Raw genomic sequence first — 24,614 nt, forward strand, 5'->3', positions numbered from 1 at the left:
GAGATTTCAGAGGAGGAGGAGGGGTGATTAGGTTTTTTTTGCTCAAGATGCAGATAAGCCTGCCTCTGTGTAATGTTTACAAACAACATGGCTGCTGTCATTGTATCACAGGAAGAAAGAATCATATTCTATTAAAGCTATTTGCAGCTAGATTTGCTGTGTAAACTATCTAAACTTTAGATAAGACATATAGACAAGCTACTTGTTATAGTTAGTTTTTCATCTCAGATTCGCTTTAAAGCACACCCCCAAGTAATGAACAAGGTGTAAGACTTGATATCTCAGTAGTAGGAAGCCACCTGTACTAGCCCTCTGTCTTGTTGTGGCCATGCTCCCGTTGAGTACAAAATTCTCCATGCTGGACACTCGTATAATGTACGGTCCGTGGATGCCCAGTAGAACAAAGGCACTCATGCATGAAGGAAGAAGCTGTGCACATGCGACTTTGTTCTACTGGGCATGTGTGAACCGTATCCACTCATGCCCAATGTAGACAAGTTTGTACACAGATTCGAGAAATATGTTTAGAGGACATGCACACCAAGGAGAAAGTGAGTGCACACTAACGCTTATGCCTGATACACTTACACACACTCACAATTGGGGTGCAACATCCGGATGAAATATAGATCAATTGTTACTTTCAAGTAGGAAAAGAATCCATGAGCAAAACTCTTTGCTAAATGTAAAAACTTCCTAACCTTTAATCCAATCTTTATAAAAGCGGAAGAACAGCATATAAAACCGTATACTTACCAGCACATGAAGTATAGAAGGAGGTGTGGAGGAGGGTTGATGATTGTTTCGCCCTGCAATGTGGGCTTTCTCAAGACCACATGCGAAAGCTACATTGCAGGGTGAAACGACTGTCGACCCTTCTCCGCTCCTCCTTCTGCACTGCATGTACTGATAAGTACTGTATATGATGGCTTTATATCCAGCTTTTTGGTTTTGTAAAGATTGGATTAAAAATATGTTTAGAGGGACCCAGCGCTGGAATGGCAGGTTGTACGAGAATTGGGGATGTCTCTGTAATAGCCAGAGGCTTGCCACTACTGAGGTTTTGTTTTTTTTTCAGGTGTGCACCTATTTTTATGGCTAGACCACATTTTTTATGGCAAAAAAATTAGATTGTGATTGTCTTGGTGGAAAATCTAGTATGTAAAGGTTACCTGCGATGTTACCGAGGAGGTTGTAAGTGGTCCAAAATGCTGAATCAATAAGAGCAAATCACTAAACTTAAAGTGAACCAGAGACGAAGCGCCCTTATGTATTTTACCATATAGATCAGTGGGAACATTCGAGAAAACACCATGCTCTCTGTTTCATTTTACACTGCACAGCTTGTTTCTTATCAGACCTGATAAAATCCCAGACTGAGCATTCAGTCTGGCTTTGCTATAATGACTCAGCTATAATGATTCCTGAGCAGAACCAGCAGGGGGCAGGCTTGGACTTGAAAAGACATGAGAGAACACAGACTGAGCTATCAAAATTCCTGAGCAAAGCCAGACTGAATGCTCAGTCAGGGATTTTATCAGGGCTGATTAGAAGCAAGCTATGCAGTGCAAAATGAAACAGAGAGCAGGGTAGGTGTTTTCTCTAATGTTCCCACTGATCTATATGGTAAAATACATGAGGGTGCTTAGTCTCTGGTTCCCTTTAAAGGAGTTTCTATTGTTCTTCCATTCCTGTGATCCGTACAGTGATCATTCCAAAATTATCACACGAAAAGATCACAAATGATTATTTACAGCAACAGGAATTTGCATACTTATAAAAAAAACAAAAACATTTTCCAACTTTGTTTGTCAGAGAAAAACACACTCAAGCCTGGTACACACTTTCAATTAGGATTGGCCAATCACTGAACAATTGTACCACCTCTATGTAGTATTAGCTCTGCCCAAAGCTTTTGAAAACTGGAACCCTTCCTTGATGTGATGCCGCGGCAGACAATTCATCACTGATTATCAATGAGGTCAAAGGAGACACTCCACGAGAACAACAAAAATATTCCTTCCAGCTGCGCAGGCTTAACAGCACATAAATAGTACCATAAAAATAAAGACGACAAGGTATGCCAAAATGTAGCAGAATTTTATTAAAAAAAAAAAAATCAATAGTGCTATTACTCTTATAAATCTCAAGTCAGCATATTTTACTTTGCTCTAAAAGATTCCTCACAGCTTGAAAGCTACTATCCTAGAAAAATTTTTTTAGCAGAAAATCACTAAAATGGATAAACAAACCACTTTGTCCTGCTATTCAGCTTCAAATCCGCATCCAAACTGTAGATAACAGTATCTTTGTTTGCATTCTAATGTTGTTACAATGTGTGCAAACACAGTAACAGGTGAAAAGGAGCTCCCTGTGAAGCTCTCTGTGCTTCAAACACACAAACAGATCAGAACAGCTAATTAGAAGATGTTAATATATAATAAAAAGCTGGTTGAATAAAATGCAATGGCAGGTTTCAGGGCAAGATAAACTACACTTTGTAAACAGACAATAATACTTGTGCACAAAAGCAGATAGGATAACTGTATGAGTATACAAAGTAGGAAAACACATTTCTATTGAATGTTATGTCGGAGTTTCAGACCACTTTAACCAGCCGGGCGGTATGGACGAGCTCAGCTTGTCCATCACCGCCGGAGGCTGCCGCTCAGGCCCTGCTGGGCCGATTTTAGTGAAATAAAAAGCAGCACACGCAGCCGGCACTTTGCCAGCCGCGTGTGCTGCCTGATCGCCGCCGCTCTGCGGCGATCCGCCGCGAGCAGCGGCGAAAGAGGGTCCCCCCAGCCGCCTGAGCCCAGCGTAGCCGGAACAAAAAGTTCCGGCCAGCGCTAAGGGCTGGATCGGAGGCGGCTGACGTCCATGACGTCATTCCGCTCGTCGCTGTGGCGACGATGTAAGCAAAACAAGGAAGGCTGCTCATTGCGGCCTTCCTTGTTTATTCTGGGCGCCGGAGGCGATCGGAAGAACGCCTCCGGAGCGCCCTCTAGTGGGCTTTCATGCAGCCAACTTTCAGTTGGCTGCATGAAATAGTTTTTTTTTTATTTAAAAAAAAACCTCCCGCAGCCTCCCTGGCGATCTTAATAGAACGCCAGGGTGGTTAAAATGGCCTGAGGGAAGATTAGCTACAGTGGCCTCAATTCATCAAGCAATACCGCATTCAGTAATGCAGAAAACAACTGACTTCATCGAGCACTTAGGAAAAAATCAATTCATCAAGGCTGTTACCGCATGGAAAGCTGAATTTACCGAGCGGTGAGGTAAATTACAGACTTGTGCGCTAAATACCTCAACACATTATTATTTAGTATTTATATAGCGCTGACATCTTACGCAGCGCTGTACAGTATATATATTGTCTTGTCACTAACTGTCCCTCAAAGGAGCTCACAATCTAATTCCTACTATTGTCATATGTCTATGTATGTATTATGTAGTGTAAGTACTGTAGTCTAGGGCCTATTTAGGAGGGAGCCAATTAACTTATCTGTATGTTTTTGGGATGTGGGAGGAAGCCGGAGTGCTCGGAGGAAACTTATGCAGACACGGGTAAAACATACAAACTCCTTGCAGATAGTGCCCTGGCTGGGATACGAACCCGGGACCCAGTGCTGCAAGGCGAGAGTGCTAACCACTACGCCACCGTGCTGCCCATGTGCTGACACATGTCAGTAAATGGCAATTCATCAAGGTTACAGCATGCAGTATTAGGTTAAATCGTTGGCGAAATCAGTATCAGGTTTGAGGTGGCGAATACCAGCTTCCAATGCTTTCCCTGTGGATATCCCAATGAATGACAGGAGCAGGGAGCCCTTAGAAACAGCCTATCTCCAGCAAGTCCCGATGATCGGATCTGATAGGACCCGCAGGCTTCTTCAGCTGGTCTATTCCTTCTACTCCCCAGGCAGCGAGCGGAGAGATCACAGAACAAAAGTGGTTTACCCTGCTGAGCGCTGTAATAACAGCGGAGGAGTTTTGGGCGCAGCCGGCGCCACCATAGACCGTAATAGGTATTACGGCTATAACGGCGCACAGTGAGTAACTTCGGCGCCGTCTGAAGACAGAGCTTAAGTTGCTTTTAAAACACTAATTTGCCTGGAAGCCGAATTACATCATTCCCTACCATCCACGTCGACCTGGAGGTAGTAATTAATGCCGCCGGGACTTGTGCAGCATCAGGGTGAGCCGTATCCGGCGCCCAAGTCTCCCGGTGGCCATTTAACTTCTTAGGTTCCTGTTTGAAGATGTAGATGAGCTAGTGGGGAAATCACCTAAGCATGGCATGTGTAATGTCTCCTGGAAGTCCTTCTAAGCTGTGGCAACTAAATAAAATGTTAAAAACTCAGATTCAAAGCGAGCAGAGGCAGTCTAATAAACAGTATAACAAATATGAACATCTAAAGGGATGTCGGGGATGCCTCTTACTATTGTAATGCTGTCGCTGCATGGAGAGCAGCATGTAAAAACAGAGACTCTTCTGCTGTTACGAACAGGTTTTTGTCAGTGGGCTTTGGTAAATTACCGAATTTCTACCGCACCTGTGAAAATCTTGAGGAATTAGCAAAACAAAAGTCTAAAATACCGCATGCAGTATTTTTTTTTATTTTTTTAATCGAACAGCCTTTGATGAATTGAAGCCAGTATCTGAAGCAGAGGTGCATGAAGCCAGTATCTGAAGGAGAGGTGCACGCTGTGGGCTGGACTGATGAAGGAGTGGATACGCCAAAACATGTCGGTCACAGTCGGATCCTTTCAGGAATAGTACAAGTCATGGGGGGGGGGGGGGGGGGGGCTCAGTTCTATTCGGACTCTTTCTAAACATTATTTAGTATTCTAGATTTCAGTGCTACAGGTGCATCCACGCACCAAAAGAAATGCCCTGCACCAAAATACAAAAGAAGAGGCTTACCAGCATTTAACGACTTGAGGGCCACAGTGGTAAACCCCCCTAAAGACCAGGCCGTTTTTTTCATAATTGGCCACTGCAGCTTTAAGGCCAAGCTGCAGGGCCGCACAACACAGCACACAAGTGATTCCCCACCCCCTTTTCTCCCCACCAACAAAGCTCTCTGTTGGTGGGGTCTGATCGCCCCCCAGTTTTTTTTTTTTTTTTTTATACAAATATTTATTCCTATTTTTTTTAATTAAATGAATGTATTTATTTATCTTTTTTCCTCTAGGCTCTGCCTATGAGAGCCGATCGCTCTCGTCCCCCAGGGGGACTGACCCCAGTAAAGAGCTGCTGCTGATCGTAGCGCTGTACTGTGTAAATAGATGGCGATCACGCCGTCTAACAGCCTCCCGGTCGGAGACTGAAGACGGGATGGAGCTCTGCCCCCCGGGAAGGAGAGGCGCGCAATCTCCTTCAGTGGCCGGCTCCAGGACCTGACGCCAATTGGCTTTAGGCGGTCCTGGGGCTGCCGCCGCGACCGCGCCCGTTAGTGTGGGGCGGTCTTGAAGTAGTTAACAGCCCATATTATAAGGTTGTTAATGAGCGAGAGTAATCCAGGATCATGAGTGGGGATGATCAATGATATGCAAATTTGCAGAGTTTATGCAAATGTATGTACATTTTTATGCAAATATATGCAGATTGAAAATGGACCAATCAAGTCTCACCCAGGTTTAAATTGATTGGTCAATTTTCAAGCTGCATAAATTTGCATAAAAATGTACATACATTTGCATAAACCCCCCAAAAAATGTGCATATCATTGATCATCCCTAATCATGAGGTCATCCCACCATCTATCCTAGTATCTTGTAGCTCGATCAAATAGTAGATGTTCTCATTCGTACAGCACCTCCTCAGTCCTCACAACCAGTATCTGCATACATTCTCTTGCTAGAGCAATTACACTCCGTGGAAAACAGAGAAAAATCGCACTAAGCGCAGGCTGTTTATCCATAAAACAAGTTAAAACAAAGTAAGAAGGAAGAATCATGAACTCGCATATGGGGATCTATTTACAGGGTACCCCAGGAAGTAGAAAGCGCTTTAATGAAAAGTCAGATGCTGCTGTTCTCCTATCCTACCGGTTTCGTTCACTAGCGTCGTCAGGGGTTTTCTTTCTAAAGGTGGCCATACACTGGTCGATTTGCCATCAGATTTAACCAACAGATAGATCCCTCTCTGTTCGAATCTGATCAGAGAGGGATCGTATGGCTGCCTTTACTGCAAACAGATTGTGAATCGATTTCAGCATGAAAGCGATCACAATCTGGTGGTGGTGCTGCCGCCCGCCGCAACCCGCATTACCTGATCCGGCCGGCGCGAGTCCTCCCGGTCACCGATGTCGTCTTCTCCGCTGGGTTTCGCGTTCCGGTCCGGCTGGCTTCACTTCTTTCTGTCCGGGGAAGTTTAAACAGTAGAGGGCGCTCTACTGTTTAAACTTCCTGCCGGGACAGGAAGTGAAGCCAGCCGGACCGGAACGCGGAACCCAGCGGAGAAGAGACAGCGGTGACCGGGAGGACTCACGTCGGCCGGAGCAGGTAATGTATTGCCGCTGTATTGCGTCAGTTGTCGGGCATTCGAACGCCGCTATCGATGCACTCCCGACCCGCCGGCAATCAAGAAAAATCTTCCGCACGGACACATCGGCGGGAATGATTGATTTCGGACGGAAATCGATCGTTCGGACAGCGTGTGCGCGCCAATTTCAGATTCAATCATCACAGTGATCGAATCTGCTGTATATCGGCGGGAAAATCGATAGGTGTATGGGCCCCTTAAACATTACAGAGATTGTGCAGTTTTTGTTTTCAGGACACATTTTGGGATATCGGATTTAGATTAGAACTTTTATCTGCTTTCTTTTTTTTATCTCAGATGTTCTCTATGTACTTTGTGAGGTGGGGGCAGGAGTGACAGAGCTAGAGAGATCTGGGAAACAGTCCAACCTCCTTGAGTTGTGTGTGTGTGTCGTGTAGCCCTCGCATTGTATTATTGTAACTTGTATGCTGCAGTGTGCCTGGTGGATGAACTAGAGATCACAGCGTATTATCAGCGATGTGAGCTCAGCCGTCATCCAGGCAATACGCCGTGTCCCAGCCGAGTGCGTCTCTCTTTTATCACGCACAGCTTGTCCTGCAGACACACCAGTCTGACTCATAGCTTCTGATAAAGGTTTAACATCAAACACAAAACTAGGGCACATTACCGCTGGACCACAAAGCTCAGCACAACGAGGCAGCAGGGTTACGACTTCACACAACTTCTGAGAGGCCCAGTGCACACCAGAAACCTCTAGCAGATCTGCAAAACGCTAGAGGTTTTTGAAGCAGATTTCAGAGTGATTCCTAGGCATGTTTAGAGAGGTTTTCTAAACATGCCTAGTGTTTTTTGGAGCGTTTTTGAGTAGCAGATTACAAATATTGTTACAGTAAAAGCTGCTACTGAACAGCTTCTGTAACAAAAACACCTGGAAAAGTGATCTAAGGCCCAGTGCACACCAAAACCGCTAGCAGATCCGCAATACGCTAGCGGTTTTGGGAGCTGATTTCAGAGCGATTCTAGGTATGTTTAGAGAGGTTTTCTAAACATACCTAGCGGTTTTGGGTGCGTTTTTGTGTAGCAGATTACACATATTGTTACAGTAAAAGCTGTTACAGAACAGCTACTGTAACAAAAATGCCTGGCAAACCGCTCTGAAGTAGCGTTTTTCAGAGCGGTTTGCGGTTTTCCTATACTTTACATTGAGGACGAAACGCTTCCGAAAACCGCAAACGCGCAGCAGGAGGCGCGTTTGCGGCTTGGCAAAAACCGCAAACCGCCGGTGTGCACCATCCCATTGCAATACATTAGACAAGCGTTTTTAGAGGCGGATGTGGCCGGCGGATCGCTCCAAAAACCGCTCGGTGTGCACTGGGCCTTATCTAGCATTTTTCAGAGCGGTTTTCCACTTTCCTATACTTTAAGGGCCCATTCACACCTAAAATCGCTAACCACTAGCAAATGTGGTACCGTTTTCTGTAGGGGATTTTTCCGTGATTTAACGCAGAAAAATCACTGTACAAATTTGCATTTTTGGAGCAACCGCGATTAGTGGTTCTATATATGCTAATGGTGATCGCTCCTAAATCGCCGAAAAAATGCTGCATACAACACGTTTGCGATTAGCGATAATTGCGGGACACCTGCGATTATCGCTAATCGCGGAAAACACCCGCGATTATCGCTAATCACTCAAGTGTGAACACTGCCATAGACTAATATAGCTGCAGCCCCCGATTTTGCGTTTGTGGAAAAAACGAGCCGCTCTGGTGTGCACCATCCCAGAAACTGAATTACAGCAAATAAAATAAACATAAGCTTTGCCTATTAAACTTAAAGGGAACCTTAAAGAGACTCCGTAACAAAAATTACATCCTGTTTTTTATCATCCTACAAGTTCCAAAAGCTATTCTAATGTGTTCTGGCTTACTGCAGCTCTTTATACTATCACTGTCTCTGTAATAAATCAATGTATCTTTCCCCTGTCAGACTTGTCGGCCTGTGTCTGGAAGGCTGCCAACTCTTCAGTGTTGTGGTTCTGCTATGAAGGGGGACTTCCAGGCCCCTCTCTGCACACTGCCTGTGTGTTATTTAGATTAGAGCAGCTTCTCTCTTCTCTCTTATCTTTTACAAGCTGGATAAATCGTCCTCTGAGCTGGCTGGGCTTTCACATACTGAGGAATTACAGACAAGGGCAAAGCTGTTTGCAGGAAGAAAAGAGCAGCCTGAAACTTCAGTGCATGGGGGAAAGAAACACACAAATGATCTCTTGAGATTCAAAAGGAAGGGTGTATACAGCCTGCTTGTGTATGAATGTATTTTCTATGTGTGGACATACTGTACATCAACCTACTTCCTGTTTTGGTGGCCATTTTGTTTGTTTACAAACAAACTTTTTAAAACTGTTTTTAACCACTTTTAATGCGGCGAGGAGCGGCGAAATTGTGACAGAGGGTAATAGGAGATGTCCCCTAACACACTGGAATGTTTACTTTTGTGCGATTTTAACAATACAGATTCTCTTTAAGTGAGAGGGATATGGAGGTGTACATATTTATGTCCTTTTATAGTGGATCTGAACTCTTGCACAGGACAGAAGGAAAACAGAGAGCAATACATCCTGTGTGTATTTAGAGAGTTTAGCTTGTCTAATTTCCCCTCAACGGTGACTAATCACCAGTGTAATTTGATCTGTCAGCTGGCTGTAAACATAGGATGTCAACCCTATGTCTGTTTTCATGAAATCAGGAAGTAGGCACTGCAGATTTATTGCAGGAATTGTATCAGCTGTAACAAAGAAATGTTTTTTCTTTAAGACTGCTTTCACAGTTAGACGTTACAGGCGCACATTAGCCTGTAATGCAGCCCACCGCACAGCAATGTAACTGCAATGGGCTGTTCACAGTGCCCACGTTGCGTTACATTGTAACGCTGCACATCAATCTAAAGTGCAGCATGCTACGGCGTTAGAGCGGCTTTGCCGCGTTAGCCTGCTTGCACAGGCGCAGTGATTAGCCACATGGCTAATTAATATTCACTGCACTGTGGTGACGTCACTGGCGGGACCACGTGATGCGGAGTGTTCCGCTCACGTGGTCTCCACCAGCGCATGCAACTATAGGACGCATCACGGACGCATCAAAGAGCCGCTTAACGCGGCTCTTTGCTAACGTCCTCTGCCACCACCACCATGCGTTGCGTTAGGTGCACGTTATGCGACCTTAACGTAGCACCTAACGCAACGTCTTAGTGTGAAAGAAACCTAAAGGTTAATTATACTGTTGCTTATCTTTTAGCGCAGAGAGGAAGATCTGAGTTCAGGTCCACTTTAAAGGGAACCCAGCACCCTTTCTTTCCCTGGAATTTCTCATGATTTCTAATAGTTATAGGAGATGCCATGCCCCCTTTAGCTGTCCTTATTTACAGAAGTCGCAGATGCTATCTTCACACCCAAAGGAAATAAATATGGCCGCTTGCACATCCCTCTCACTTCAAGTACCCTTTTGTTGTTATCATGTTATCAAAAACATATTTATTTAAATAACAAAATCTACATGTCAGCATGACTCAAGTACTAATTTGCCATCCTGCTAGAAACCTCCATCATGTCCTGCTGATATAACCCAGCTGAGGGGTGCAAACATTTGACACCTAATAGCTAATGCCTTTTCAAGCAGGAGGATTAGCCATACTATGCCAGGGGAAAAAAAAACACATAAAAGTCTTGATCGACTTAAATAAGACATGTATTGTACTGTCCACGTTTTGATTTCAGTGAATTTTATATAGTAAACTAGCTGATTGCCCGGCGTTGCCCGGGTATGTATTTGGCTAGTGTTGGCTCCGCCCACTTTTTCTAACCCTAACACACAATTACTCAATGACCAAGTTTGTGAGCTTTGCGGTCTTTGGAAACAATAATTTGCATTGAAATGAAAAAAATCTGATTGGCTGTTTGTGGCTCCACCCCTTTTCTGAATTTGAACCCCAGTCACCCAATGACCAACTGTAGCAGGTTTGAGGCCTGTGCCATTAACAGTGCAAGAATGGCAGCAATTAAATATTCCCCTTGAGAAGCAATAGGTGAAGTTTGATTCACTTTTGTAGGCTCCACCCACTTTTCTGAATATTTAACCCAGTCACCCAGTGACCAACTGTGCAAAGTTTGAGAACCCTACCATTAACAGTGTAAGTATGGCTGCAGTTTACATTTTCCCAGTGAAATTTGCATTTGTCTCCACCCACTAATGACGTGGAACTGCCTGTGTATGTATTTGACCGGTTTTGGCTCCGCCCACTTTTTCTAACCCTAATGCACGAACACTCAATGACCAAGTTTGTGAACTTCGGGGTCTAATTTGTATATTCCCATAGAAATTAAACAAATCAGATTGGCTGTCTGTGGCTGCACTCCTCTCCAACATTTGAACCCCAGTCACCCAATGACCAACTATAGCAGGTTTGAGGCATCTGCTACAGCCCCGTTTCTATGGGTGTGTGATACGTGCAATCGCCCGGGGTGCTTTATTGTGCGGCAGGAGGGGGGGGCGCCGGAGCGGGGGAACGGACATAATAGTTATAACTCACCTTCTTCATCCGTTCCCCGCAGTTTCAATATCTTTCCTCTCCCGGCGTCCGTCGCCTGGTAACAGCGCCCCCTGTGATGACATACCGCATGTCATCACAGGAAGCACTGTGACTAATGAGATAGATGCCGGGAAAGGAAGGACATTGAAGCAGCGCGGGTTCGGCGGAAGCAGGTGAGTTATTACTATTATGTTCGCTCCCCCCGCTCCTGCGCCCAACTCATACCGCCCATACCAACTAACCTAAACTGTGGGAACCTACCTAACTAACCTAAACTGCAGGAACCTACCTATTTATCCTACACTGCAGGAACCTACCTACCTAACTAACCTATACTGCGGGAACCTACCTAACTATCCTATACTGCGGGAACTTACCTAACTAACCTATACTGCGGGAACCTACCTAACTAACCTATACTGCGGGAACCTACCTAGCCAAGCTATACTGCGGGAACCTACCTAACTATCCTAAACTGCAGGAACCTACCTATCTAACCCATACTGGGGGGACCTACCTATCTAACCTATACTGGGGGAACCTACCTATTGAACCTATACTGGGGGAACCTACCGATCTAACCCATACTGGGGGAACCTACCTATCGAACCTATACTGCGGGAACCTACCTATCTAACCTATACTGCGGGCACCTACCTATCTAAACTATACTGGGGGCACCTACCTATCTAACCCACACTGGTGGCAACTATACGGGCTACCCTATACTGGAGGCACCAACGTAGATAACCTATAAAGCAGGCACCTACCTATCTAACCTACACTGGGGGCAACTATGCAGGCTACCCTATACTGGAGGCACCTACGTAGCTAACCTGTTCAACCTGTACTGCGGGCACCTATGCCTGGCTCCATGGGGGTGGGGTGGGGGGCGATTTTTACACCCTCGCCCTGGGTGAAATTTAGCCTAGAAACTGCTCTGATCTGCTAATACCAGTGTAAACATGGCAGCAATTTAAATATTCCTTTTGAAAATCAACAGGTGAATTTTGACTATTTTGGCTATTTTGGCTATTATAGGCTCCACCCACTTCCCTGAATATTAATCTCAGTCACCCAGTGACCATCTTGGCAAAGTTTGAGATCCCTGCCATTAACAGTGAAGAAGGGCTGCAGTTTACATTTTCCCATTGAAATTTGTTTTTGGCTCCGCCCACTTTTTGTAAACTGGACACACAGTCACTCAATGACCATGTTTGTGAGCTTTGGGTCCTTGGCATCAATAATTTGTATTTTCCCAGTGAAATGAAACATCTGATTGGCTGTTTGTGGCTCTATCACAGGCATGGGCAAACTTGGCCCTCCAGCTGTTAAGGAACTACAAATCCCACAATGCATTTGCCTTTATGAGTCATGACTGTGGCTGTCAGACTCCTGCAATGCATTGTGGGACTTGTAGTTCCTCAACAGCTGGAGGGCCAAGTTTGCCCATGCCTCCTCTATCCCCTTTTCTGAATTTGAACCCCAGTGACCCAATGATCAACTGTACCAGGTTTGAGGCTTGTGCCATTAACAGTGCAAGAATGGCAGCAATTTTAATATTCCCTTTGAAAATCAACAGGTGAATTTTGATTGTTTTTTTTAGGCTCCACCCACTTTTCTGTATAATAATCTGTGCCATTAACAGTGCAAGAATGGCAGCAATGTAAATATTCCCCTTGAAAATCAAAAGATGAATTTTGATTGGCTGCTGTACACTCCACCCACTTTCCTAAATATTAATCCTAGTCACCCAGTGGCCAACTGTGTCAAGTTTGAGAACCCTGCCAATAACAGAATGGCTGAAATCAATCTAACAAATCTGATTGGCTGTTTGTGGCTCCACCGCCTTTAGTGAATTTGGTCCCCAGTCACCCAATTACTGACTGTATCAGGTTTGAGGCCTCTGCCATTAACAGTGTAAGAATGGTAGCAATGTAAATATTCCCCATGAAAATCAATAGCTGAATTTTGATTGGCTGTTGTAGGCTCCACCCACATTTCTGAATAATAATCCCAGGCACCCAGTGGCCAATTGTATCAAGTTTGGGAACCCTGCCATGTAAAAAATTAAGTTTCTGGCACCGCCCACTTTTTGTAACCTTGACATATAGTCACTCAATTACCAAGTTTATCAGCTTTGGGATCCTTGGTATCAATACTTTGTATATCTGATTGGCTGTTTGTGGCTCCGCCCCTTTCTGAATTTGAACCCCAGTCACCCAGTGCCCAGCTGTACCAGGTTTGAGGCATCTGCTATTAACAGTATAAGAATGGTTGCAGTTTAAATATTCCCTTTGACAATCAAAAGTTGAATTTTGATTGGCTGTTGTAGGCTCTACCCACTTCCCAAAATCTTAATCACATTCACTCAATGACCAACTGTGCAAAGTTTGACAACCCTGCCATTAACAGTGTAAGAATGGCTGCAGTTTATATTTTCCCAGTAAAATGTGTTTTTGGCTCCACCCACTTTGTGTAACCTTGTCACACAGTCACTCAATGACCAATTTTGTGAGCTTTCAGGTTCCTGGCATCAAAATTGTGTGAATGGAAGCAGTTTATCCAGCAAAGAAATCTGATTGGCTGTTTGTGGCCCCGCCCCTTTAGTGAATTTGGACCCCAGTCACCTAATGACTGACTGCAGCAAGTCTGAAGCCTCTGCCATAAACAGTGTAAGAATGGCAGCAGTTTAAATATTCCCCTTTAAACGCAATAGGTGAATTTTGATTGGCTGTTGTAGGCTCCACCCACTTTCCAAAATCTTAATCTTATTCACCCAGTGGCGAAGTGTGGCAAGTTTGAGAACCCTGCGATTAACAGTGTAAGAATGGCTGCATTTTTTCCCATTTAAAAGGAATGGCTGAATTTTGATTGGCTGTTTTATGCTCCACCCGCTTTTCCTGGATTTGTAACCTCGGTCACCAAGTGACCAACTGTGCCAAGTGTGGGGACTCTGGCTTGATTACTGTGAGAATGGCAGCCTTTTACATTTTTTCCATTGACTTGAATGGGTGGAATCTGATTTGCTGTTTGTAGCTCCGCCCAGGTGGGCAGGGGGGCCGCGAGACCCCCAGAACCTATCATCCCAGGTAGTAAGGAACCTGTATACCAAGTTTCGTTCAAATCGGTCAAGGGGTTTTCGAGTGATCGCGGCACATACACACACACACACACACACACACACACACACACACACACACACACACACACATACATCCGATTTTATATATATAGATGAGGAGAATTCTGTTCCTGGTGGGAACCATGTCTTTTACCCACAGTTTGAGGCTAAATCCTGATGTCATTTCTGCCATTTACTTTTTTTCTTTTTTCCTCCAATTGATGAGTCACCCCAGCCTTGCTTGTAAACACAAGTGTGCAGAAAATTGTGTTTCAGATAGGCAGCTAGGCAGGGAATTAAATGGAAGAGGTTGTATTATTATAGATAATAAGAACCCCCAGCATGCACCTGTTTGGCACTGACTACTAAAGGGCCAGTGCTCCTAAGGTATGTAATAACTCCAAACCATCAAACAGCAGAAAAAGTTTTGAAAGTTTTGAATGCAGGATTAGCATCTGTATCACGTAATACACTCAGATCAGTTGTTGTGAAATTTGATTTTTATGGTGATAATCCCGCTTTAAGAAATCCAGTGCAGGTTTGCTGGATCTGTTTGTGCTCCGTCCTTATTAAATCACCCATAATGAGATGTAATTAGCAGCACAGCGTGAGGGAGAGTCTCGTTTAAATGATTGCATATGGTGAGGTGACGCCAACGTGTAACGTCTCCCATCCTACAGTGTTTTATACGTGTTGTGTCTTATCAGGGCGATGTGCCAGCTGGGGATATCATTATTATTACGCATTTATATTGCGCTGACACACTTTCTACAGAGCAATAAGTTACGCATACAGTATGCAGCGTATGTCTGGCATTAGGATTCATCTCTATTTCCCCATCCAAACTCCATCGGGAAATATCAGCCGCTACCTCGTACCAATAGATATTAGGTCAGTTCTCAGCTGACGCCGCTACTTGTTCTGTGCTGCTTGATTGGAAAATGTCTAGACCAGGCCTGAGCAAAGTTTACGAGGCCCAGGCCGCATTATGTGGACCGCGGGCCGTATTCCTTAACCACTTCACCCAAAAGGGGTTTTTACCCTAATGGACAAGAGCGATTTTCACCTTTCAGTGCTCATCCCATTCATTTGCCAATAGCTTAATCACTACTAATCACAATGAAATGATCTATAGCTTGTTTTTTTCACCACAAATTGGGCTTTTTTGGGGTTGATATTTGTTTTCAGTAATTACTTTATTTTCTATGCATTTTAAAGGGAAAACAAGGGAAAAAATGAAAAAAATACACTATTTCTCCAATTTCATCCCCTGTAGTTTTAATATAAACACTGCTACTGTGCATAAAACCCACACATTGTATCTGCCTATTTGTCCTGGTTATCACAAGATTTGAATTATGTCCCTAGTACAAAGTATGGGGACAATATAGTATTTGGAAATAAAGGTGAAGTTTGTCTATGTTGTGTTTTTTTGTTTTACATTTCTCACGTGCGCGGGAACGCACGTGCACACGCACAGCGGCAGCAGCACTGGTTAACTTAAAAAAAGTCCTGGAACCATTAAAAGGCTCCAGCAGGACATTTTAATATGCCTGCTTGTCTGTAAGAGGTTAAATTCCAACCCCTGTGCCTCACTGCAAAGTTGCGAGTGGGCATCGAGGGATTTGAAACTTACCTCGCTCACCAATGTCCCGCGTCTGCATAGCAACAGGGCGTCACATCACATGACATCAGAACGTGCCAGCGTATTACACGTAATACGCTGCCACGTCCTGACGTCACATGATGTAGTGTCCTGTTCCCGTGGAGACTCGACGCAGGACATTGGTGAGCCAGATGAGTTCCAAATCCCCCGATGCCCACTCGCAACTTTGCAGTGAAAGGGGGGGGGGGGGGGAATCCGTCCAGATGTGGCCCGCGGGCCGTAGTTTACCCAGCGCTGGTCTAGACCGATTTCTTCAAAACTTGATATGCAGATCCCTTGGTACCTAGGTAGATATGTTCTGGGAGTCTCTGTGAATAAGATGGGTCAGATGCTCTATCACCCACTTAGAAGGAAGGAACTGGTCAGGAAGCTGCTAAGCTTCTGCTAAGCTGCAGTGCTGGATACAAATAGGTAATCTCCCAGCAGCAAAAAAAGAGGGCGGGCAGGATCAGGATGTTCGAATCTGTCCTGGAGAGTGAGAACAGTTCGCTAGCTAGGAAGCAACACCCACTTTCTTTCAGCCGCCTGCTTTCTGATTCTTTACCACTTTCTCAGATACAGAAGGAGGGACACCTTTAGGACACACCCCTGCCACACCTGCAGTCACTCCCCTATGGCTTAATTTCAGTATTCAAGCTACACATCCTTGTGGAAATAAAATAAATTATAACAAATGGGAACAAAGGACAGCTAAAAAAGGTTTAACCAACCAAAGCTCCCCATCAGTTCTATAACCAGAAAGTAGAGGATAACAATAAAATAAATTGCCTGTTAACTAGTCTAGTATAGTAGTGGCCATAGTAATAATATTTGTTTGTGCTGCAGCTGTGGTACCCGCAGTACATGTCATTGACACATGAAGTTCAGCACAGATTGTGTTATCAGCAGATAAGCATCTATTGATAGCTGTTATTTGTCACAGGTCAGGAAGCAGCCCACACCCTCCTCCTCCTCTTCCAGCGAGGTCACTGACTGTCCTGGCAGCCTCTGGCGCCCCGGCGTCTGAGCGCGTCCGACTAGCAGGAGCCGAGACCTGCTGGACTTCAGCATGACACATGGAGCGCAGCAAGGGTTATCATAAACAGCACCTGTCATGTCAGGCTGTTAAATACAGTGGGTTGCAAAAGTATTCGGCCCCCTTGAAGTTTTCCACATTTTGTCATATTACTGCCACAAACATGAATCAATTTTATTGGAATTCCACATGTAAGACCAACACAAAGTGGTGTACATGTGAGAAGTGGAACGAAAATCATACGTGATTCCAAACATTTTTTACAAATAAATAACTGCAAAGTGGGGTGTGCGTAATTATTCAGCCCCCTTTGGTCCGAGTGCAGTCAGTTGCCCATAGACATTGCCTGAAGAGTGTTAATGACTAAATAGAGTGCTCCTGTGTGTAATCTAACGTCAATACAAATACAGCTGCTCTGTGACGGCCTCAGAGGTTGTCTAAGAGAATATTGGGAGCAACAACACCATGAATTCCAAAGAACACACCAGACAATTCAGGGATAAAGTTATTGAGAAATTTGAAGCAGGCTTAGGCTACAAAAAGATTTCCAAAGCCTTAAACATCCCACAGAGCACCGTTGAAGCGATCATTCAGAAATGGAAGGAGTATGGCACAACTGTAAACCTGCAAAGACAAGGCCGTCCACCTAAACTCACAGGCCGAACAAGTAGAGCGCTGATCAGAAATGCAGTCAAAAGGCCCATGGTGACTCTGGAAGAGCTGCAGAGATCTACAGCTCAGGTGGGGGAATCTGTCCATAGGACAACTATTAGTCATGCACTGTACAAAGTTGGCCTTTATGGAAGAGTGGCAAGAAAAAAGCCATTGTTAACAGAAAAGCATAAGAAGATCTGTTTGCAGTTTGCCACAAGCCATGTGGGGGACAAAGCAATCATGTGGAAGGTGCTCTGGTCAGATGAGACCAAAATGGAACTTTTTGGCCAAAATGCAAAACGCTATGTGTGGCGGAAAACTAACACTGCACATCACTCTGAACACACCATCCCCACCGTCAAATATGGTGGTGGCAGCATCATGCTCTGGGGGTGCTTCTCTTCGGCAGGGACAGGGAAGCTGGTCAGAGCTGATGGGAAGATGCATGGAGCCAAATACAGGGCAAACTTGGGAGAAAACCTCTTGGAGACTGCAAATGACTTGAGACTGGGGCGGAGGTTCACCTTCCAGCAGGACATTGACCCTAAACATAAAGCCAGGGCAAGAATTGAATGGTTTAAAACAAAACATACCCATGAGTTAGAATGGCTCAGTCAAAGTCCAGATCTAAATCCAATCAAGAATCTGTGGCAAGATCTGAAAACTGTTGTTCACAAACGCTGTCCATCTAATCTGACTGAGCTGGAGCTGTTTTGCAAAGATGAATGGGCAAGGATTTCAGTCTCTAGATGTGCAAAGCTGGTAGAGACATACCCTAAAAGACTGGCAGCTGTAATTGCAGCAAAAGGTGGTTCTACAAAGTATTGACTTAGGGGGCCGAATAATTACGCACACCCAACTTTGCAGTTATTGATTTAAAGGCCACTTCCGGTTTTGCTATCCGGATATCCGAATCCCCCCGGATATCCCGGATACTGGGGTCGGATATCTGATTCAATTCGGATACCCAAAAGTTAAGATCCGGATATCCGATCCGGATCCCTAGGTGTCCGGATCCGGATATCTGGGTATCCGGATCCGGATCAATCCGGATTTTGAAAAGGGGTATCCGAGCACCCCTGCTCACCTATCATTCCCCTATTGTGTTTGAAGCAGAAAGAAATAAGAAAAGGGGATACATGGCAGTGACTGCAAGCCAGATAACTAGAGATTAAGGTGTTGGGGGACCCTGGGCTGCCTCTTACTCTAATAGGAATCAGAGTGTGACGGCTGGGGTGGAGGGATGGAGGGGCGCTGTTGGGTGTCTCAGCCTCGGGTGCTGGAGGACCTTGTCCCGACTCTGAGCAGTCGGTGGAGACCACCTGGAGTTCTGGCAGTGCAGAGGAGGTCCGGCAGCTGTTGGGGCCCTGGGGCAATTGCCTACTTTGCCTTAATGGCAGCACCAGCTCTGGTTTTATGAAAAATTTCCATCTGAGAATTAGGCTAAAAAAATGTAACCACAATCTAATATAAATGTTATTTGTAGTGAGTTTCCGAACCAATGACACTTCACTGTGTGTTTTTTTATAATGTTTCTTTGTATGAGAAATACTATGAAATGAAATGCAATCACTATTAAATATAATAAACCATCACTCACATGCCTATAAACTGTATCTTTATAAAACTGTAAAGCTTCATAGTCTGTATTCAGGGCCGGCGCTACCATTAAGGCAAAGGGGGCAATTGCCCCCATGCCCCAGAGTCCAGGGTGGGCAAGCATCTGTTAAATAAAGAATTTGTCTGCCGGGTGCTGTGCGTGGTGCGGGTGGTGGAGGACATAAGGCAGCAGCGACAGGCAGGGCCTCCCCGACTGCTCCCCATCTGAAAATATGCAGAGATGTGCGGAAAGCATACTCACCTGTCAGCGTTGCTGGGAAGTTCAGCAAGTCTTCTCTACTTTGCACAGTTTAGCGTGTGTCTCCTCTCTATTGCCCTCTAGTGGCGCCTCTCAGTACTGCGGCGCTGGAGGAATCAGAGAGGACACACTGTAACTGTGAGACATGGAGAAGATTTGCTGAAGTTCACAGCGACGCTGACAGGTGAGTTGTATCCTCCCTCCTCACTGCTCTGCACATGGGGTGGAGGAAGAGACTAACTTATCATGGGGTGAGGGCACATTTATCTATCTACTTACCACGGGAGACCCTCTGGCTATCTATACTGGGGGGAGGGTTGTCTAATCATGGAGTACATATCTGGCTATCTATACTGGGGGGAGGGGGGGGGGGTTGTCTAATCATGGAGTACATATCTGGCTATCTATAGTACGAGGGGGGCCACCTAGTCATGGAGTACATATCTGGCTATCTATAGTACGAGGGGGGGCACCTAGTTATGGAGTACATATCTGGCTATCTATAGTACGAGGGGGGCCACCTAGTCATGGAGTACATATCTGGCTATCTATACTGGGGGGAGGGTTGTCTAATCATGGAGTACATATCTGGCTATCTATAGTACGAGGGGGGCCGCCTAGTCATGGAGTACATATCTAGCTATCTATAGTACGAAGGGGGCCACCTAGTCATGGAGTACATATCTGGCTATCTATACTGGGGGGGAGGGTTGTCTAATCATGGAGTACATATCTGGCTATCTATAGTACGAGGGGGGCCGCCTAGTCATGGAGTACATATCTGGCTATCTATACTGGGGGGGAGGGTTGTCTAATCATGGAGTACATATCTGGCTATCTATAGTACGAGGGGGGCCGCCTAGTCATGGAGTACATATCTGGCTATCTATAGTACGAGGGGGGCCGCCTAGTCATGGAGTACATATCTGGCTATCTATAGTACGAGGTGGGCCGCCTAGTCATGGAGTACATATCTGGCTATCTATAGTACGAGGTGGGCCGCCTAGTCATGGAGTACATATCTGGCTATCTATAGTACGAGGGGGGCCGCCTAGTCATGGAGTACATATCTGGCTATCTATACTGGGGGGAGGGTTGTCTAATCATGGAGTACATATCTGGCTATCTATAGTACGAGGGGGGCCACCTAGTCATGGAGTACATATCTGGCTATCTATAGTACGAGGGGGGCCGCCTAGTCATGGAGTACATATCTGGCTATCTATAGTACGAGGGGGGCCACCTATTCATGGAGTACATATCTGGCTATCTATAGTACGAGGGGGGCCACCTAGTCATGGAGTACATATCTGGCTATCTATAGTACGAGGGGGGCCACCTAGTCATGGAGTACATATCTGGCTATCTATAGTACGAGGGGGGCCGCCTAGTCATGGATTACATATCTGGCTATCTATAGTACGAGGGGGGCCACCTATTCATGGAGTACATATCTGGCTATCTATAGTACGAGGGGGGCCGCCTAGTCATGGAGTACATATCTGGCTATCTATACTGGGGGGGAGGGTTGTCTAATCATGGAGTACATATCTGGCTATCTATAGTACGAGGGGGGCCGCCTAGTCATGGAGTACATATCTGGCTATCTATAGTACGAGGGGGGCCGCCTAGTCATGGAGTACATATCTGGCTATCTATAGTACGAGGTGGGCCGCCTAGTCATGGAGTACATATCTGGCTATCTATAGTACGAGGGGGGCCGCCTAGTCATGGAGTACATATCTGGCTATCTATAGTACGAGGGGGGCCGCCTAGTCATGGAGTACATATCTGGCTATCTATACTGGGGGGAGGGTTGTCTAATCATGGAGTACATATCTGGCTATCTATAGTACGAGGGGGGCCACCTAGTCATGGAGTACATATCTGGCTATCTATAGTACGAGGGGGGCCGCCTAGTCATGGAGTACATATCTGGCTATCTATAGTACGAGGGGGGCCACCTATTCATGGAGTACATATCTGGCTATCTATAGTACGAGGGGGGCCACCTAGTCATGGAGTACATATCTGGCTATCTATAGTACGAGGGGGGCCACCTAGTCATGGAGTACATATCTGGCTATCTATAGTACGAGGGGGGCCGCCTAGTCATGGATTACATATCTGGCTATCTATAGTACGAGGGGGGCCGCCTAGTCATGGATTACATATCTGGCTATCTATAGTACGAGGGGGGCCGCCTAATCATGGAGTACATATCTGGCTATCTATAGTACGAGGGGGGCCACCTAGTCATGGAGTACATATCTGGCTATCTATAGTATGAGGGGGGCCACCTAGTCATGGAGTACATATCTGGCTATCTATAGTACGAGGGGGGCCGCCTAGTCATGGAGTACATATCTGGCTATCTATAGTACGAGGGGGGCCGCCTAGTCATGGAGTACATATCTGGCTATCTATAGTACGAGGGGGGCCGCCTAGTCATGGAGTACATATCTGGCTATCTATACTGGGGGGAGGGTTGTCCAATCATGGAGTACATACCTGGCTATCTATACTGAGGGGGTGGGGTGGCTATCTAATCATGGTGACACATCTGGCTATCTATACCAGGAGGGAGACTAGCTAAATGAGGGTGGTTCCAGCAGCGGTTGGGGGGTGGTTGGGGCCCCCCAAGCTACTTTTGCCCTGGGGCCCCACTGGGGCTAGAACCGGCCCTGTCTGTATTTTCCTATAAAGAATGGGGGAAATTACCGGACTTAAGCCCTGGAAACTCCCATTCCTTACATATTGCTAAACTTTACAGAAGTCTCTGGATATAAATCTCATCTGCCGGGAAAGGGAAAAGTAAAAAAAAAAATGACAACAAACAATCAGCAGAGATAAGGCTGGACGGTGCCCTGACGCCAGGGATTATCGGAAGAGCGACCCTGCATGTGACCCGGGGACTGTATAAATACAGCAGAGTCCCAGCAGGTAACTCAGCAAGCCTCACTGCCTGACCGAGCACACCTCACTGCCTGACCGAGCACACCTCACTGCCTGACCGAGCACACCTCACTGCCTGACCGAGCACACCTCACTGCCTGACCGAGCACACCTCACTGCCTGACCGAGCACACCTCACTGCCTGACCGAGCACACCTGCCCTACCTACAGACACAGAGAGAAGATGAGATCCATAACTGTATGCCTCGTCCTCGTCCTCCTGTCCACCATCTGCTATCCATCAACCTGCGCCTCCATACCTGGGGTGAGACATGGCTCTATCTATCTATCTATCTATCTATCTATCTATCTATCTATCTATAGGTGTCACATCATTCTATCTATTCATTGATCTAATCCCCTATCTGCCTATCTATCTATCTAACTATCTATCTAACTATTTATCTACTACTGTATCTATCTGATCTATCTGTGTCATATCATTTCTATATTCATCTATCTTATCTATTATCCATCTACATCCTGCCTACCTACCTGTCTATTGGTGTCACATCATTCTCTCTATTCATCTATCTATCTATCTATCTATCTATCTATCTATCTATCTACTGGATCTGTCTGTGCCATATCATTCTAATCTATCTATCCATCTATCTACTGTATCTATTTGTGTCATATATCATTCTTTCTATTCGTCTATCTAATCCCCTATCTATCTATCTATCTATCTATCTATCTATCTATCTATCCATCTATCCATCCACCTATGCCCTACCTACCAGTCTATCTATACTTACCTATATCCTGCCTGCCCATCTGTCCTTCTGTCTGTCTATGTATCAGCTTCCTATCACTGATAATAACACCCTGATATTTTGCAGCAATATGAAGTCATGGACACAGCAGAGCACCCGGACACACTGCAGACAGAGGAGTCCCACAATCCGGTGAGTCCCTTCCCTGCTTCTCAGTAAAGTTCTCGCTTTCACCAGCAATTGATGTTAGAATGAAACCCACTGTACATTAGGGCTGATTCGCAAAGCGTTTCTCTTCAGTTATCTCACCTCTGGGCTATACGCAATTCACTTTATCACCTGAGCTCTTCTCCTAGAAGACAATTTTTAATTCTTGCATTTAAAGGAAACCAGAGACCAACAATAGTCAATATTTTATACATATCTGGGGCTTCCTCCGTCGCCATTTGCACAGATTGCTCCTACGCCGCCGTCCCCAGCCTTCTCCTACGCCGGTACCGGGTCTCGTAACTTCAGGCAGTCACGGCCAGTCTGGGGGTGCGCAGTGCTCTCTCTCCGTCTCCGGCGGAGAATAGTACTGCTCCTGGTGGTGCGGATGGAGCTGGAGGAAGCCCCAGGTATGTATAAAATACTTTGACTATTGTTCGTCTCTGGTACACATTGAAAAGAACTTTTCAGCATCTTGCAATTGAAAATGTAGCAAAAAGTACTTGAAAAAGTACTATCAAAATTATTTGAGTATGTTCTTGCTTGCTGGGGGTTTAAAATGCATTTTATTTACAAGTTGTAAAAATATCACCTAGTAGAAAACTCAGCAGAAAACCTGAATTGCATATGGACCATTGTTTTTCACCTCAGCTGTAAGGAGACCAGGGCCAAATGCAATTCACCTTTTCTCCTAGGAGATAATTTTTCATCTTCGATTTAAAATAACTTTTCTGCACTTTGCTATGGAAAAAGTACCAAAAAGAAGGTGAAAAAGTACTGCAAAAATTATTTAGAGTATTTGTACCCTTGCTGGTGGTTCAAAAGACATTTTATTGACAAGTTATAAAAATATCACTTTGGAGAAAACTCAGGTGAAAAAGTGAATTGCATATGGGCCTAGAGGGGCCATAAAATTCCTTTTAAACCACCAGTAAGCAAGAAAATACTCAAAATCATTTAGATAGTACTTTATAACTTACTTCTTGGTATTTTTTTTTATTGCAAAGTGCTGAAAAGTCATTTTACATAGAAGTTGAAAAATGATCTCTTAGGAGACAACGAAAGAAAAAAATATAATTGCATACGGGCCCAGGGCTCATATGCAATTCACTTCTTCTCTTGCGTTATCTCCTAGGAGATCATTTTCATATTCTCTTTAAAATAACTTTTAAGCATTTTACAATTGAAAAAGTACCCAAAAGTTGTTGACAAAGCACTATCAAAATTATTTTGAGTGTTTTGTTGGTTGCTGGTGTCTCAAAAAGCACGTTATGCCTAGGCGAGAAAACTCCGGAGAAAGAGAGAATTGCAATGGGCCTCG

General features: G+C 45.1%; 1 protein-coding gene across 1 annotated transcript in view; it reads left to right on the forward strand.

The window, feature by feature from the left end:
* Nucleotides 1-22,346: 22,346 nt before the first annotated feature.
* HAMP (hepcidin antimicrobial peptide) overlaps nt 22,347-24,614 on the forward strand; it is a 10,137-nt gene continuing 7,869 nt past the window's right edge. The window contains exons 1-2 of the mRNA XM_068241530.1: nt 22,347-22,635; nt 23,213-23,278. Of these exons, the coding sequence (XP_068097631.1) occupies nt 22,555-22,635; nt 23,213-23,278 (147 nt within the window). The 5' untranslated portion in view covers nt 22,347-22,554. The remainder of the gene's footprint in view (nt 22,636-23,212; nt 23,279-24,614) is intronic.

This window comes from Hyperolius riggenbachi, chromosome 6 (genome assembly GCF_040937935.1).
Source record: "Hyperolius riggenbachi isolate aHypRig1 chromosome 6, aHypRig1.pri, whole genome shotgun sequence".
Taxonomy (NCBI): domain Eukaryota; kingdom Metazoa; phylum Chordata; class Amphibia; order Anura; family Hyperoliidae; genus Hyperolius; species Hyperolius riggenbachi.